The 17,875-nt window shown below is 41.1% G+C and overlaps 1 protein-coding gene across 2 annotated transcripts in view; it reads right to left on the bottom strand.

Annotated features, from left to right (window-relative positions):
• Positions 1-17,875, bottom strand: part of MTMR14 (myotubularin related protein 14) — a 1,239,106-nt gene that overhangs the window by 1,013,532 nt on the left and 207,699 nt on the right. For both annotated transcript variants that reach the window (XM_044078037.1, XM_044078038.1), the window contains exon 3: positions 16,224-16,332. In XM_044078037.1, the coding sequence (XP_043933972.1) occupies positions 16,224-16,332 (109 nt within the window). The remainder of the gene's footprint in view (positions 1-16,223; positions 16,333-17,875) is intronic.

Here is a 17,875-nt window from a genome sequence, read left to right as displayed (position 1 = left end):
AGTGAGACCTAATGCCCTTGGGCATAGGTTTGCCATGGTGTAAGTAGCAGAAACTGATGCAGTGGCTTATCCACTTTGAAATTGTCTGCTTTGAAATTGCCTTTCTTTCTGATCCTACAGCATATGACACTAGTAATTGCTCAGCTTTTCTTAGAGCTTTAGTCCTGCTCAAGTAGAATCTTAGCTGTCTGTGTACGTCCAAGGAATGCAGAATTCTCTCCCCTTTGCTCTGCGGATTTGGATAAAAAGTTGGCAGATGAATTGTTTGGTTAAGAGCCACACTGGAAATGACCTTAGGCATAAAAGTAGGATTTGTCCTCAGAGACACCATGTCTGGGTAAAATATGATAAAGGCTCTACGGCCATGAGGGCCTGTAGCTCTGAAACTCTACTTGCTAAAGTAATTGCTAGCAGCAGAGCTGTCTTCCATGATAAGAACTTTATCAGCGGTAGCAGCTGGTTCAAATGGAGGCAGGGTGAGCTTTTCCAACACATAATTGAGGTCCCATGCAGGTAATGGTGATCTTCTAGGAGGCCTTAGGTTTTTGGCTCCTCTAAGATACTGCTTTAGTAAAGGATGAGAAGAGATTAATGGCTCTGTATTGTAATGAGCCGAAAAGGCAGAGGCATGGATTTTGATTGATGAGAAAGACAGGCCTTTGTCAAGCATCTCAGTTAAGCATTGTAATATCGGAGGAATATGTGGTTCTGCTGTCTCAGCTCCTTGTGCTGGATTCCAAGCAGAGAATCTCTTCCATTTGTCAGCATAAGATTTTCTAGTACTAGGCCTTCTGGCTTCCAAAATGACATCCATCACAGCTTTACTGAGAGGTGTCGTTTGTATGACTACAGGATTACCCATGCTGCCAGGTTCAGAGTCTGTAGTTGATTGTGCAGGACCCGATTGTTTTGCTGGGACAGTAGTTGTGTTTCTTGAGCAAGGTCCAAGCTATGTATTGAGACAAGTTCCTTAGGCTTGGGTACCAGTATTGGCGGGGCCAGTCCGGGGCAATTAATATCATCGTTGGCTTCTCTAGTCTGACTTTTAGGAGGACCTTGGGTAGAAGAGGCAGAGGAGGAAAGGCGTAAACTGATAGGGCGTCCACATTCCATGCTTGTCTGTGATAAATCCTTGTGCAGAATCTTTTCAGTTGATAATTTTGAGGAGAGGCAAAGAGATCTATGTCTGGGCTCCCCCATTTCTCCGTTATCATGCTAAGACTTGTGGATTTAATTTCCATACCATAAGGTTTCTGCTTAAATCATCTGCCAGAGTGTTTTGTTTCCCTGGCAGGAATTGAGCTTGAAGATGTATTTGGTAGGTCAAAGCTGTGTCCCACAGTGCCATGGCTAATCTGCAAAGGGGGTATGAGTGTGCACCCCCTTGCTTGTTTATATACCACATAACTGTGGTATTGTCCGTCTTTATCAGTAGTTGTCCTGGAGTAAGTCCTTGAAGGCTGTTAGGGGATTTTGAACAGCTAGCATCTCTTTCTGGTTGATATGTAGATGCATTTGATTCGGTGCTCATATGCCCTGAATGCATCTTCCTGCCATGTGGGCCCCCCAGGCATAATCTGATGCGTCTATTGTTAAGGTTTGGCTGGCAGGGGGTAGAGTGAAGGGCCGCCCATGTTTTGGTGACAGGCCTTTGCCCACCATAGAAACTCCTGTTGCAGGCAGGGAATGAGAGGAATCATTGTTTCCAGACTGTGAACATGTTGACTCCATAAACTTTTTAGGTACCATTGAAGTTTCCTCATATGCAGTCTTGCATATGGAATTAGTAGGATGCAGGATGCCATGAAGCCCAGAGCCTGCAGAATTTGCCTTGCAGAAGACTGGGTTTTTGTTGCCATCAGTTTGAAGTAAGTAGTCAGTTGCCTTTGTTTGTCTGGCGTGAGGTAAGCCATCTGGGCAGTTGTATTCAAGCTTGCACCCAGGAATGTTATCTTTTGAGAGGGTACCAGTTGTGATTTCTTTTCGTTTATTGTATACCCTAGGCATGTTATAAGCCTTTTCACAAACGCCAGGTGTCATAGAAGAGTGTCCTTGTTCTCTGCTTGAATGAGACAGTCGTCCAAGTAAGGATATATCTGAATACTTCTTTGTCTGCAAAATGCAATTAGTGGTGCCAGGCACTTTGTAAAGACCCTGGGCGCAATAGATAAGCCAAAGGGCAGTGCAGAGAAGCCAGCCTTGAATCTGAGGTATCTTCTGCACGATTGTCTTACTGGGACATACAGGCATGCCTCTTAAATCTAAAGTCACCAGCCAAGCATTCTTGCCCAGCATGGGCAGAAGCTGATGTAAAGTGAGCATTTTGAATTTTGGAATGTCCAGGTATGCGTTCAAAATCGATAAATCCAGTATTGGCCGCCAGGCCTTGTCCTTTCTGGGTACCAAGAACAGTCTTGAGTAAAAACCTTGTCCTTTTTCCTGTTCTGGTACTGCCTGAATGGCCCCCATATCCATGAGGGACGTAACCCGTTTCTGTGCCTTTGCCCATTGGTTTTTTGGCAGATCTGGCCAACTATTTGTTATTGGCAGAGTGTGGAAATGGAATCTGTATCCCTGTCATACGATGTTTAGTATTCCACTTGTCCTGGGTTATTAACTGACAATTTTGAGCAAAAAGTGTTAATTTTCCTCCTATGGGTGCTGCCAAAAGATAAGTGCTTGGTGTAGGCAGAGGGAAGTCATTGGGATTGCTTTCTGTAGGTTTGCGCTTTATCTCCTCCAGATTTGGAGGTGGATGCGCCCCATTGCTTTGACCTGTATGAGTCTTGAGCCTAGTACCTGGAACCCTTAGAGCGTCTGGATTTGCCCCTTTGAGCTGTCTGACACAGGAAAGGACCAATTTTTTGTACGTCAGTGTCTACTGAATTTTGGTGGCTGCACTTGTAAGACATCTTTAACAGTTTGCGTAGACTTAGCTTTGTCTTCCATTTTCTTTAAAACCTCTTCTGCCTTAATACCAAACAGAGAATCATGCTGTAAAGGTGCATCTAGCAATTTAGCTTTAACATGATCAGGTAAATTTTGTTCCTTTAACCTGGCATGCCTCCTAATCACAGATCCAGTAACTGCGGCCCTGCAGGAGGCCTCTAAAGAATCAAAAGCACATTGCAAAGTATGCTTTCCAATTCCTGCACTTCTTTATTTTCTGCACATTCTGAAATCAACATCATTTTCTGTTTCAGCAATCCCATAACATGTTGTTGGTACTTAAGCATATGAAATTGACAGTTGAAGGCCCTGATTGCCAAGATTGCAGATGTATAAACCTTTCTTCCCCATCTGTCCAGTGCCCTTGAATCTCTGTCGGAGGGGGTAGGGTTTTTTGCTGTTGAGGCCTTAACACCCTTTGGACCCTGTGAAATAGTTTCAGGATCAGCAGCAGGGTTTCTAAATAAAAATTTATCAGAGTAAGGGACCCTGTAATATCTGTCAGGCTTACTGGGAGCCGGAGGTAAGGAGTCAGGGGTCAGGCTTGACTCCGAAAACACATCATCCACAATGTCTAAAACAGGGGGAAGGGCTAAAGGTTTGTGCTGAGGGAGAAGGAAATCCCTGAGCCTCTTTTTTGATTCTGAGAAGTCTTGACTCTCCCAGTGAAAATGCTCCCTCAAAGTATGCAAGGTTTTTCCAAATGAATAATCCTCAGGAGGAGATGCAGATGGAATAGACTCCTCAGCATCAGAATCCTCATAGGGAGGTAAAGATAATTCCTTATCAGAAGAGGAATCAGAAGAAATGGAACCCTGATCTGAAGATTCATAGTCAGCGTCTTGCCTAGGCCTCTTATCTAGAGGGGGATGGGTACCCCTGATCAAGGTAATAAGGTCTTCAGCCATTTTGATCATCTGTTTTTTAGGCATAAAGGCCTGTGCATGTGGCTCAGGCGTCATTTTTTTAGTTTTAGAAGATGTCTTTGCCTTTGGTTTTGCAGCTTTCGTTGGTTTGATATATAAATATTGAGGTCTGAATACACCCTCAGAAGCCGGTGCCTGCTCAGCGGCTCCGGACCCATCTGAGGGAGATACATCTGTCGGTCCAATACCTTGAGTATCTTGCAGCATGCCAGACACCACATGGGTGTCGGTAGAGGCCTGCGACTCGAAGGTAGCAGGTATCAGGGGCTGCGAAAGCACCTCACTGAGTACCGACGAACCGGCGACTGGCTTAGAATCTTCGTCGTCTGTTTTGGATCTCGACTGCCTTCCTCTGTCCTTTTCTTTGCGTTTATGTACTCCGGTAGTTGGATTGCTATCAGACAACATTTCTGACTAGTTAAATGTTTTCAAAATAATTAGATGCAAAAATATACAGACACTTAAGTGTGTTGGTTAAATCTAGCACAAAACCGACAGCCAGGCACATTGTGATCAGGGTCTAGGCAAGGAATACAGTATAAATGGAAATCCTTATGAAGTATTTGCTTCCCACAAGTAATGCAATTATTAACTTTTTCTGACATCGGTAAAAGGCAAGAAAAAAGTTTCCCCAACGGGGTACTTAGCTTTAGTGAAGACTTCGGTTCTGAAACTCAAACTCGAATATTTCAGTAGTCGGCCGACTGGCACTTGCAAAATGCTTCTGCTTCGGGCACCGTGCGGCAAGAAAGACTAAAGAAAATGGTGTCTGCTGCATGTTTTATTACCCCTGATGACCTGACTTCATGGAAGAGAAGACAGCAACTGACGCAGGACCCAAGACTTTGGAATTCAGGCCAACTGAGGGCAACCTGCCAGCAGATTACCCAAATGTAATGACTGCAACAGTGAAACACGAAGAACATCCACTATTAACTTGATGGCTTGAATGTTGGGGTGTTGAATCCCTGACAGGTGACAGAGGAGAACCTGAGTAACCTCCAGTATCCAAGGAGGATAATGAAGATGAGAAGGAAAGGGTAACTGTACTTTCCAAGGCCAGAAGGGGGCAATGAGGATTGCAAAAATCTTGGAATCAGGGGAAGAGGAGGAAAAGCATAAAGGAGACTCGAGGGAAAAGTGTGAAGAAGTGCATCTCTTGGTGACTCCTCCTGGGGGTGGGGTGGGGGTTCAGAGTGATGTACTTGCTGAACTTGTTGTTGCGAGGGACTGGCAAATAGGTCGCAGCATGGTTGGCCTCAATGCCTGAAGATCATATTTGCTACAGACTGATTGAAAGACCACCTGAGAGACATCAGAATGGATCTGCTTAGTTTGTCCACAAGCGCGTTGGTTTTCTCCAGGATGTGCATTGCAATCAGACAGCAGTGTGATGAAATAGTCTATTCACAAACTCTAATGGCCTCTCTGCAAAGGGGGTAAGATAGAGTTCCTCCTTGCTTGTTGATGTACCAGACTACACACGTTGTCCATCTGAATTGCAACAGTCCCAAAGGGAAGAGCATCTTGAAATGCCTGCAGTGCTAAAAGGACTGCTCACATTTCTAGGACACTAATATGTAACTTGGTCTCTTGGGGGACTACATGCCTTGGACAGCTCTTCCCAAGAAATCTCCCCCACCCCCCACCCCCAGTTGAGAAGCATCCGTGATCACTGTGGCTACTGGATTTGGTAGAACAAAGGGTCTGCCCAGAAAAAGATCCTCTGATTGTATCCACCAGCAAATGTGTTGTTTGCAAATCGGGGCAAGTTTGACTTGAAAAGACGGGGGTTGATATAGAAAAGAAAACTGTACAGCCAGAGTCCAACCAAAGTGCTTGAAGCACTAGCCTTGCTGAGGGAGATGAATGGGAAAGGAATAGCGTGAACTTGATTTCTGACAGAAGTAATGTGATAGAGAGGCAAAGATGCTGTGTAGTTGTGTTTTAAAACAGTCCAGATGAATTCCAGGTTCTGAACTTGTGCAAGTTTTGATTTGGTAAGATTTATCATAATGCCCAAAATGCCACAAATCTTGAACAAATAGCCCCTGACATGCTGAAGTTGATGCCTGGATAGGGTGGTAAGGAGCCAGTTGTCCAGACATGGAAACACCTGGAATCCTTTCAGTCTCAAGTGAGCTGCAACTACTGCCATGCATTTGGTAAACACACTGGGGGCTGTGGTGAGTCCAAAGGGCTGAATTGGTAATGAATGGATCCAAGCTGAAAGTGGAGGTGTTTTCTGGATCATCTGTTTATTTTGATAAGATAGTACACTTCCTGAAGATTTACAGAGCACATCTAATAGTCCTTGTGCAGAAATGGCAGAATGAACTGAACTGTGACCTTTCAGAACTTCTCTTTCTTTACATACTGGCTGAATTTGCTTAGATCCAAAATAGGTCTGAGGTCCCAATTTTCTTTTTCAGTAAAAAGAGTGAATAAGCTCCAAATCCTATCTAGTGTGGGGGGATCTTTTGTATGACTCTTGTTTAGCAGCTTTTGGATTTCTTGTGTTACTGTCTTCCTCTGACTGGGTGGAACATCAGGAAGTTTCTTCCTTTGACAGTGAGGAAGAAGGAAAAATGGTATGCAATAACATCCAGATATTATTCTTAGCACACATGAATCACTTGTGATGTTTTTCCAGGAGTCCAGGTGTAAAGAAATCCTACCACGACTGTCTCCAGAGTAGGACAGTCAGGCAGTGCTTCAGGAGCACTGAAAAATAATCTCTAAAGCCCTGGTTTTATGGTCCGCCTCTGCCTCTAGGGCAATGTCTACAATTAAAATTTCCCCCTCTGCCTCTGGAAGAATATTCTCCACATCAGTCCTGGAAGGGTTCCTGAGATTTACAGAACCACATTTTCTTACCACCTCTATGGTTCCTAGAGAAGGTCTGCTGAGGAGTGGAAAGCTTCAGCCCAACTTCAGAGCTTTTCCATCTTTTTCACTGCGGGTAAGCATATCCTTTACAGGTGGCCCAAACAATGAAGCACCATAGAATGGGGCATTAACAAAGGATGTCTTAAAAGGTTCAGCAAGTTGGGCAGTCGCATCCAGGCAAATCTCCTTAAGGTGATGCTTGAACCGGCTGTTTGTGAGGTACCATTAGCTGTGTTAGAGACTAACCTCATCGAAGTGTCTGAAACAGCTAAAAACGAGTGGCCAGTTCAGAGAATGTTCTTTTGAAATCTTCAGCAGACATGGATTCAGTATTTGAATGTTCCCTTATTCACATCTTTCTGAGGTCTAGTAAAATGTGCCAGGTAGTTCAGTGACCTCAGGGTAAAGGTAGCTGAGGCAAACACTCGCTTTCCAAATCTGTCTAATGTGCTAGACTCATGGTTAGGTGGATGGACAGCAGAGCTCTGTTCTACTAGCTCTTTCTTAGTGGCTGCCGCCACCACCACCACCACAGCATCAACTGTGACTCCTTTACTCCAGTGCGGTTTGTCTGCAGGCCATGCTAAGAACTTGTCAGGGTGCTTGGGAATGGACGTCACTCTATCCGGCTTCCTCCATGCCCAACAGGAAACCAGATCAAGGAGTTCATCCGCCGGGGAGGGGGGACCCAAGAGGTAGAGGTGTCAGAACCAAAATCTTCCAAGAACACTGATTCCTTGGGAGAAGGGGTTTGGGATGATCAACCACCTTTCTGCTTTAGGGTCTCTAGAATATCTAGAGAGAAGATGACATCCAGTGGTGACCTGGGGGAATCCATCTCTATCAAAATCAGTGTCTTCTGTGAGATACTCCAAGGGCGAGTCTATGTGTGTCCTTTTATACATCCTGTTCCAGGGGACTTCATCTGTGGGGTGTTGTGGAGAGGTTTCAGAACAGAAGGGAAGTTCCTCTATTGGAAATGGCTGGAGACCCATTAAAACTGACTGTTCCTGTGGAATAGGCCTGAGCAACTCAAAGGATGGAATCGATGAGAGTAAAGGGGTAGCCCATCAGGGAAACAGTTGGAATGGAGGAGGAAATTTTCCTTGAATCCGATGCCAAACTTCTCGGGGGTTTTGGATCCTGGGGCTCTGAAACCACTGGTCAGATCTCAGGAGGAGATAAAATGGACTTTCAGTGTACACTTATGGATCTGGTAGGGGACGCAGCTGGCAGGACTCCCATCTGGATCTCAGAAATTTTCGCATCATCCAATCCACATCCGCTTTAGATAAACTTCTGAAGGACCTAGAGAATGCTGTGGAAGGGGGGGGCGTAGATTGTTTCTTCGGAGTCTGAAGCAATGATGGTGACATAGGCTTTACCATGTATTCAGGAGTACTGCTTCTACAAGATGTGCCTGGCCTCGGATCCAAAGACTTAGGATCCAGTGTGGATGTCAGTGGTGAAGGAGTGACGACTAAGCCAAAACCTTTGGACTACAGGATGGTTTCAGGTCTGAGGGTAGGCTAAGAGGTTTTGGATCCAAAGACATCAGATCTACAACTTTTCTCAATTTTTCTCTAAGTGCCAATGAAGACCTGAGGGACTTCGGCAGAGACCTCTCCTTGTGCTCCAAAGAAGCTACTTTGCTGGATTTTGAAGGGGTATAAGCCCCAGAAGATGAAGCAGCAGGAAGTAAACCTTTTAATACAAGTTAGTTATGCCTGTCAGCCAAAGCTGTAGGATGAAAAGTAGAGCAGACTGTACAGGCTGTATCTAAATGAATGAGACCAAGGTAATAAATGCACTTCTTCTGGGCATCTGAGTTTGGAATTTTATGCCCACAAGAAGTGCATTTTTTAAAACCTGCAGGTTTGTCAGACATGACAGCCAAGAAAAACTAACAGTTAAGCTGAGAAATATAAAACAGTTTTTTTTTTTTTTTTTTTTTTAATATTAGCAGAGAAGAATAAGACGAAAAACACAAGGTTACCAACTATGGTAATAAAGATAAATACTTTTTTAAAATTAGGTAAAGAAAGTACCAACAGTGGTACACAGACTATTAAAAAACAATTAGTAGAAAGATTCCCAATGACAGTGACAGCTAAGAGGGAAGAAATATGAAAGTTCAAGTTTTATATAAGTTTTAGGAGATAATATAATAGAAAAAAAACTCTCACAAATGCTCAAGAGCAGAACCTGCATCTAGCCACGATGGCAGCAGACGAGATCGGAGGCTATAGGGATAGAGTAGTGCATTATGGGTAGATGGAAGAGCTCGAAAGTTGGATCCAAAGTCTATAGTATGTGGGCAAGTCAGATCAGAGGATTGGATCCGTAACCCATAAATGAGGAAGAATGAAAATACATCAGGTACTACAATTTATCATGTTTTATTTCAGTTCTTTATGAGTACACAAGGTATTAGCTAAAGTAAGCTCTTTCTGAAGGATACATGTGTTAGAGGGGGGTCTCAACAATTATCGGCAAACTTATTTAACTTAAGGTTCTCGGTCTGGTGATCAGAAAAGTAAAGGTAGAAAAGGATGGGTCCCAATGCAGAGCCCTGGGGAACTCCACTGATTAATTTTGCACCATCATGAGGCAACCACCACAAGAATTATATGGGCTCTGTCATTTAACTAGTTTGCCATCCATCTTACCAGATAGGCATCTACATTTAAGTCATTCAGATTGCTTAGAATCTGAGCATGCTGCTTGGTGTCAAACATGTTAGCTAATGCCAGATAATTTGTGTGAACAGTATGACCACTGTTACTTCATCGCTCAAAGAAGCTACATAGACTTAACAAGCGCAGGATGTCCCAATGAAGAAGCCACACTGCTAAAGGTCCAACCAAAATTTGATATCATAACTGACAAGACCACATTTGATATGCTCCATGGCTTTGCAGATTATGTTTGTAAGGCTGACGGGTCTATAACTTCCAGCATCCTGGGTAAAGACAGCTTTGTGGAGGGACATCATTAGTGCAGTGCACCATAATTCATGAACAAATCCTGTGCTAAGCTTAGGCCAAGCAATATGAAGGAAGTTTCAACAAAGTATGTTTGGCATTAAACATCCAAGTACATTATCAGGCCCCATGAAAGAAGTGATAATGGTCTTTCACAGCATTCTCAGAAAATGCTCCTTGAGTGATATGCAATTTGAGGGATTCTGGGATCTGTGAAGTTTGGATAAATATTTTGGGGATGTATGTGCAAAGTTCCTTAGTTACCTAATGTAGCTAAAAAAGGACTTTTAAGTTATCCATTGCTTCAGAAAGTAGCCCATGTCCACTGATGCTTTACCAATCCCAATTGTATTTTGCAGCTCTCTGGCAGTATTGTTAGACTGCAGCTTGCTATGCAAAGTTTTTAACATAGTGTATAATTTGAGTTTTTCTCATGTTGTACAGTTTATTTATGTTGGTGGACCTCCAGGGTGGCTTGTTTTTTTGAAATTCCCATTGTACTTTGCTCTACTTGAGATGGCCAATTCTATCCATTTCTCTATGTGGACAGAGAACTCCTTTGTGAAGTTGACTGCTGTGTTAGCATTTAAGCTTATGCTGTCATAAATTATTTTAGATATTTTCTCATATAACAGCACAAGGTTTGCCAGTTTAAAGTCCTTAAATTCAGATATATTGGTTTTAGGGGCCTAAGAGGTTTTGAGGGCAAATGTCACAAGTTTAAGGTACAACTTAAACAAGGGTAGAAAAGACCAGGAGAAAACAAGGAAAGGTTAGAGCCAGGAGGACTAAATTTAGTACATCATATCATCTGGTGGGTTTACTAACTGCTTGTTTCAGATACTTGTTAAGTCCAACAATTTTTGGATGTACCCTATGTTTGAGGTACAGGAGTGCCATTTAATTTTAGGGTACTTAAAGACTCCCTAAAAAATAGCATTTTTGTTAACAGAAGTTTTTCAAAAGCCTCTAGGAATCTAGCATCATCACCTGAGGTATACTATAGTATGCTATACATTGTTTTATTTATGGTTATCTGGAGTTCTAAGTGGTTTGTCGATGGGTCTCTTGGAATCTGTCTCAACATAATATGGTCCCTGACAGAGAGATGCCATGGCAGTTCCTATCAGGCCTGGTGGCATGGCATGTGTAAAAAAACTGGTATGGAGGAAGTGTTGCCTTAACATGTAAAGTCTCAGTAACTGCACAAACATGGATACATTCCATTTGCAGGAGAGCCTCAAGATCAGGAAATGTGTTGCTGAAACTACTGGAATTGAGAAGAGCCATTTTATTTGGTACAAATTTGGGTGTGATAAAATTAGCTACAATGCAATGTCTGGCCACAGAACAGTCTATGTAGAATGTCACAAACCTTAAAACTTTCTCAAAACAAAAAAGGGAGAAAAAGATATTCAAAGTGGTGGGTAGCAGTCACTGTCATCCATCTGGGACTTAGCAGCCTCCATATACTCAGTCTTAGTAAAATCCTAAGTGGGACAAAAAAACACAATCTTCACTTGTCTCAGCAAGGAATATATTTGTGCACATTCAGCTTATATGGAGAAAAATCAGGTGATGGGAGGGTGCAAGATCTCAAGAGAAAAGGGCATAATGTTTGGAGGCATACCACCTAGTAACATAGTTGCATGAGATGCAGTGGGACCACTGTAGATATACCATATGTTTAACTTTATTTTACTTTGTACATTTGTTAACTAAGTAAGCCCACTGGAAACAAATGTCTTAACTAGGTAAGCCCACTGGAAACAAATGTCCTTTTTCACAGATCACCCAGGAGCACTGCCTGGTTAAGCAACTTGCTCAGAATCACACAATACAGCCATGGAAGGAATCAAATCCTGTATCTCTGGCTACAGGAAAAAGCTCATCAGCAGCTTAATCTTAATCCTCTGCACTAATTTCCCTAATGCTGCCTTTCCACACCTGCATGGACAGGTCCTACCAAACTTTAAACATGTCTGAAATCATGGCTGTGAATAATAAACACTGACACGAAAAAGTTCAATGGACCCTCCTGAACCCAGGCCATTAGACCCAGCTGTGCCCAAGATGAAGACAAGGGGAGAACACTTTATAGCCCCAACTAATACAAAAACAAAGGATGGTTGACTTTAGAATCTAGTCCCTGGGATAAGGCTAGTTAGGTGCATATTTTAGATGGCCATCTAGAAGCTGGATGGTAACCACATCAATGGATGCACCCTTAAGCTGTGAACGCAATACACTCTTTCTCCAGACCCCAGATGTTTACTGAAGTCAACGTAAGGTGGTATCACAACAGTCAAGGATAAACTCACCATGTGTAGGGAAAGAAGAGTGTCAGACAAACGCTCACCTACAGGACAACTTCACTGAGGTCTGCTCTCAAAGTCTTAAAACATTCACATGGTGCTCTAAGCAGAGATTTGGGGATCAGTTTCACATGAGAACCTTTAGCTTTGATCCTTGTGGTAACACGGAAAGCCAAAGGTTTTCCCTCAGGCATCTGCAGGTGGACAAGCTTTGCCATGCACTTACAGAAGGGTTTCATATCATGCTTCTCTCCCAAGCAGCAGAAGCACTTCAAGTCCTGGTCTTGGCTCACTGAGTCAGCCAAAAGAATACACAAAAGACTTTGCTTTAGCCAATAATCATGGAAACTTTTCACTTGTCAGAATCACAAGTATGTGTAATAAAACAAAGGGTCTTGGACCCACAGACCCAGACGGTAAACAGATTCTACTAGTCTGAGTAAAATGAAAACAAACACAAGATTTGATAACATGTTTCTAATGAAAATAGCCCCAAAAGACGACTTGGATCTATAAATTACATTCAGCTGCACTGCCTTGTGAAGGCATTTAGTGAAGTCCCTGTAGACGCTGCAAGAATATCATTCAAGGATCCATCCTTGAGAAAGGCTAAAGAAGCATCCTTGCTTTCACTGCCTAGAATGCGCACAGCTAGAACCTAGGCAAAGACAGCAAATGACTGAGTTCTGCTGCAAGAAATACTATAAGTGATCCACCTGGATGAGTAGAAAAAAAAATTAAGAAATGCTGTGTTGGTCCAGTAAAAGAATACACAAAGACTCTTAACATCAAAGAAAGGGCTTTTACCAGCCTAAATACTTGAGTAACTGAAAAACCCATGTTGGTCTAATAAAAAGTATTACACGACATCTGTATTCAAGTTATCTTTTTGCTGCCTAGACGAGGAAATTTTAGAAACCATGAATCCCAGTCAATCCTTATGGAAAGACAAAGTACGAAGAACTACACACAAAGCTTGCAGTTCACAAATTCTTATGGCAGAGATGATCAATATCAAGAAAGGGGCATATTTCAATTCTGCCTTAGTAGGAGATTCAAACAAAGCACCCTGATGAAAATCAGGAATTTCTGTAAGGTGCAACTTAATGAAAGAATACCATTACCAAGTGCCAAAAACATGATAGTCTACTGCAACCAGTACTGCAATAGCAAACAGTTCAAACTTTCTACATCAGGCTATAGAGAAAATATGCTAATTTATATTCTATATTTTTCTGATACACGTTCTCTGAGCAGATGTAAGGACTTGGACCACTCTGTCAAGGTAAGGAGGATGTCTAACCATTAACATAAGTGGAGTAACTGCATGGTAATATGATGACATAGGTTAGTCAACAGAATTAATAAAGGGCCTCAGACATGGATGCTCTTCCAGAAGATGAGACCATAGAAGAGGGAGCCAAACTTACAACCAATCTGGGGCTATGACAATAACACTGGATTTGTTCAGCTTGAATACATTTTAGGATTAGGGGAAACAGGGGGGAAAGTGTAAATGAGACCGGGAGGTCACATCTGGAAGAGTACATTTCTGGAAACTTTTCCAGTGAAAGAACAAGGGAATATAAATTACTGCACTTGGTGATGGTCAAGAATGCAAATTATGCACCTCAAGGCTCTTCCCAAGAGCTTCTGCACTACTTACTTGCTAATAGATTTCTTCAGCATCAGTAGACAACGAGAGCGTCTCCTAAAGAACTGGACTTCCCTCTAGCAGCTTAGGGAAGGAAGTCCTAAAAGACCAGCACAGGAAGAACTACACTCTCTCTGAAATATCGATGCATAAGCTGGTCTCGGTCAGTCACAAAATATATTTGGGAGAGTCTTGCCGAACCCTACGACAGATGCATCTGTGATGGTCATTCAAAAGTGGGCACCAAAAAGGCAGTGCTCATATTTACGTTTGACAGGTATGGCCACCCTCCCAAGATAAATTTGCAAGCCTTGGGTAACTTTCATAGCGTGTGGTATGGGATTATTTGGATGACGAGAATAAACTTACAGGGCCCACTGCAGCACACTCACGTAATATCTGATACAGAAACTCAATAAATAGCAAACGTCATGATTACGAAGGCAATGAAGAACAAAGAAGTGGAGAGTGAATGGGCCTGTACGATCTAATTTACAATGGTCTACAAGGAAAGGATCTTGTCCAATGGAAGATGGGCTTTGGAGAACAGTATTGAGCAAGCATCCAGAGAATGTAAGCAACTGAGGAGGGCTGCATTAGGAAAATTTTCAGTGTCCACCATGTTACACTGACAGGGCGAGCCTGAATCTCAGGAAAACAGGTTTACTCAAAGCTTGAGGCTTCAGCAATGATCTACTGGTACTGGCAGTAAGTATGACAAGGAGAGGTCCTACACCGATAGCTGTCAGCTGCTGTGGACACAAATGTTTGTGCCAAATAGATAACATTTGGCCTCACTGGAACTGTAGACTGGTGAGGACTGGATCAAGAGAACCAAGAAGCTGGAAGTGAAAAACTTGACAAGGAGAAGGGCCTCTGTCCACCATGGCACCTCCACAAGGAAAGGCCTTGAGACAATTTGCTAAACGCCAATAAATGGCTCTACCATGTGCCTGTAATCAGCTTAGATGAGCACAGAAAGGCTTTGATGAGACCTGTAAACTCTGGCAGATGAAGGCCTACAGGACATTTTTCTTACACAACAGACACTACTTGTTATGACAGGTTTTCTTGAAAACTGCATTAGCAGAACTCTAACTAGTAGCTTAAAATATTCTTGACAGTGCCCCTTTTGTGTTTTTGGAACCAAGACCTGAAAAAGCATTCCAGTACTTAGACTCCACTATCAACATTCATGCACTTGCCTAACTTGTGTTTTCTTTTATGTTCCTTCTCTTCACATTCTCTACCTTCCTGTTTCACAACTGTGGGCTGAAGCTTTGAGCCCAAGCAAGGTAAACCTGAGGTGGATGCTTGAGGTCCAAGCCCTGGATGGTAGAACAAAGCCTTCCCTACACTTGCCTAATAAAATCTTATTTTTCCTTTCTCTGTTAGACACAAGAGTAAATTTAAATATTTCCCAGGGTTCTGCTCAAGAGTTAATCACTTTATATAATCACAGGTGGTCAAAAAACTAAATCAATTTCAGATGTTCTAATGATATGCTCCAGCACATTTTAACAGGTAAAGAAAGTGTGTGCGATTTTGCTCACACAATGCAATTTTTATATATAATTTATAAGTAATATTGCAATTTGCTTCTTCATCGAGCTGGTGGTACATTTCTAGTGTTTTCAATTTCTTCCACTGTAGTGTGGACAGTGCAGCCAATATCCTAAAATTAAAGAGATGCAAGAGGCCTGCAATCCCCTACCTCCAGCAAAAGCAATTTTTTTGAGTTATGGTAGGTTACACGAAGTGTATTTACATCGGTTATGTTAGATCATTTGTGTTCAGATGTTCTGTTTCACATTACTCGTCAATGTGCTCCTCTGCCATAAAACAAACAGACAAAAAAAAAAGACACTGTCTGCATTGTCCTGGGAATGTGTGTCACATTTCTGTTACTCAAAGGCTTTTTCTACCCTTAATAACAGCCATCAACAACTCACAGCAAATAAACAAATATAAAAGTTATTCGCAAGATAAACACATACACTGACAGAGAAGAGGAAAAAGTGTGAGACAGAAACTGCGCCTCCAAAGTCTAGAAAGCAAGACCTTTAAAAAGGCAAAGCACAAATAAAACAGGGTGAGGTACACAAACACAAAAAAGAGTTGAAAAAGTTAAAAAAGGGGGGAAGGGGGGGACAGAGAAAAAAAAAAACAGAATGCCTGCCCCAAAAGTCAGCAGCAAGGTTTGGAAACTACCAAAAAGCAGAATCTAAAAGTGATAAAAAAAACATAAATGGAAAAGCCTGGGTCATTTCTCTAATGCTACATGGAATGGAGGCTTCCTGGCAGGGCATTATGAGTAACATGGATGAGTCTGTGAAATCTTCAGATACAGACAAGGATAAAGACAAATGGCTTCATTTGCAACCAATGGCTTCATTGCAGCCATGGATGGACCTCTTCATCTCAAACTGACTGTTATACTATGTACTCCATCTTACTTTGAGAATTTAAATGCACAGAACTTTAATAATGACATAAGCCTCCTTACCTTTCCAAAGTATAAGATGACTGGGCAAACAAACCTGCCTCGACAGCGTGCCATCTTGCTGCGCTGTACTAAATCTTGCAATTTTCCCACCTGCACCGTACTCTCAAATCTGCAGGGAAAAAAGCACAATCAATTATGTTGCCAAGAAAACACTTCTTAGAACACTGGCAGAAAGGTAGTCCTAGCTGTTCACTATAATACCTGTTCAAGAGGAGAACTGCGAGGTGGCATACTCATACAATATTTCACTGTAACATAATCTCGAGGAATAGGCATTTCATTAGACAAACTGCACAAAAAGTTTAAATATTAGTCAACATTTTTATGCTCCTTGTAACAGCGCATCATCTAAAATGCCATAAAACCAGACAATACCTATTTCCCACAAGAGACATTTTACAGGAAAAACACTGCAGTTTGCCAATCCTTATGAGCAGAATACCAGCAAAGAAAAAAAAGTTTGCCTTACAAAAAATTCAGTGATCAACACGAACGAGGAGTGTGCAACAAACCAAATGAACAAATTTCTGCAAACTGCTGATGAATGACCAAACACAGAAGAATAACATTTTGAAATACAGTAGAATTTACCCAAATGACGGACTGGGCATAAGTTCTTCACAACCAGCAAGATCTCTGCTCAAGAAACTGTCCATGTAATTATCTGTGCATGTATATTATGCACACAAATAAACAGCTTCACACATCTGTGTGTGTATGTGTATGTACACACACACATATATATATATAAATATATATATTATACCCATATATATATATATATATATATATATATATATATATATATATATATATATATATATTACACACACACACACACGTATGTGTACATATATATATATATATATATATATTTTATGTATGTGTATATATATATATATATATATATATATATATATATATATATTTATGTATGTGTGTGTGTATATATATATATATATATACATATATATTACATATAGAAAAAACATTATATATATAAATATATACACATACACAGATCTACATAGATTATATATATATATATATATATATATATATATATATATAAAGAGAGAGAGAGAGAGAGAGTTACATATAAGTATATAAAAATATATATATATATATATATATATATATATATATATATATATATATATATATATATATATATATCCAAAAAACGCAAAACCCTGATGGATGTAGTGCAGTATCAAATTATATATGCAAAATGCTCCAAGAATCCACGGTAGACGAATGAAATAAAAACTGTTTAATAAAGAAGGAAAACGTTAGCGCTATCGCGGTTCCCCACTTCTTCAGACGTTACACAATTAAAATCACAATTACCCATTTAAATATAACAATTCAAAAAAAGTCACATCCTATTACAATTAATTCCTAGTAAAAATACACACACAACCTCACATTCACGTCACATCCCATTCATCCGAGTAATGAGCTGCGCTTCTAATAAACATAAACACTTGTACAATAATGCAGCAGGAGACCAGGGAGTAAATACATTTAAATGCATACAAATACCTAAGAATGACATTATGATGCTTGTTTTAAAAATTACAAAAAAATTTTGAAAAAGTTTTTTATTTTTTCTTTTTTTTTAAAAAATTTACTTTTTTTTTTATTTCAAA

Source organism: Protopterus annectens, chromosome 7.part0 (assembly GCF_019279795.1).
Source record: "Protopterus annectens isolate FY-2018-M chromosome 7.part0, PAN1.0, whole genome shotgun sequence".
NCBI lineage: Eukaryota > Metazoa > Chordata > Ceratodontiformes > Protopteridae > Protopterus > Protopterus annectens.
This window is presented reverse-complemented; position numbering and strand designations above follow the sequence as displayed.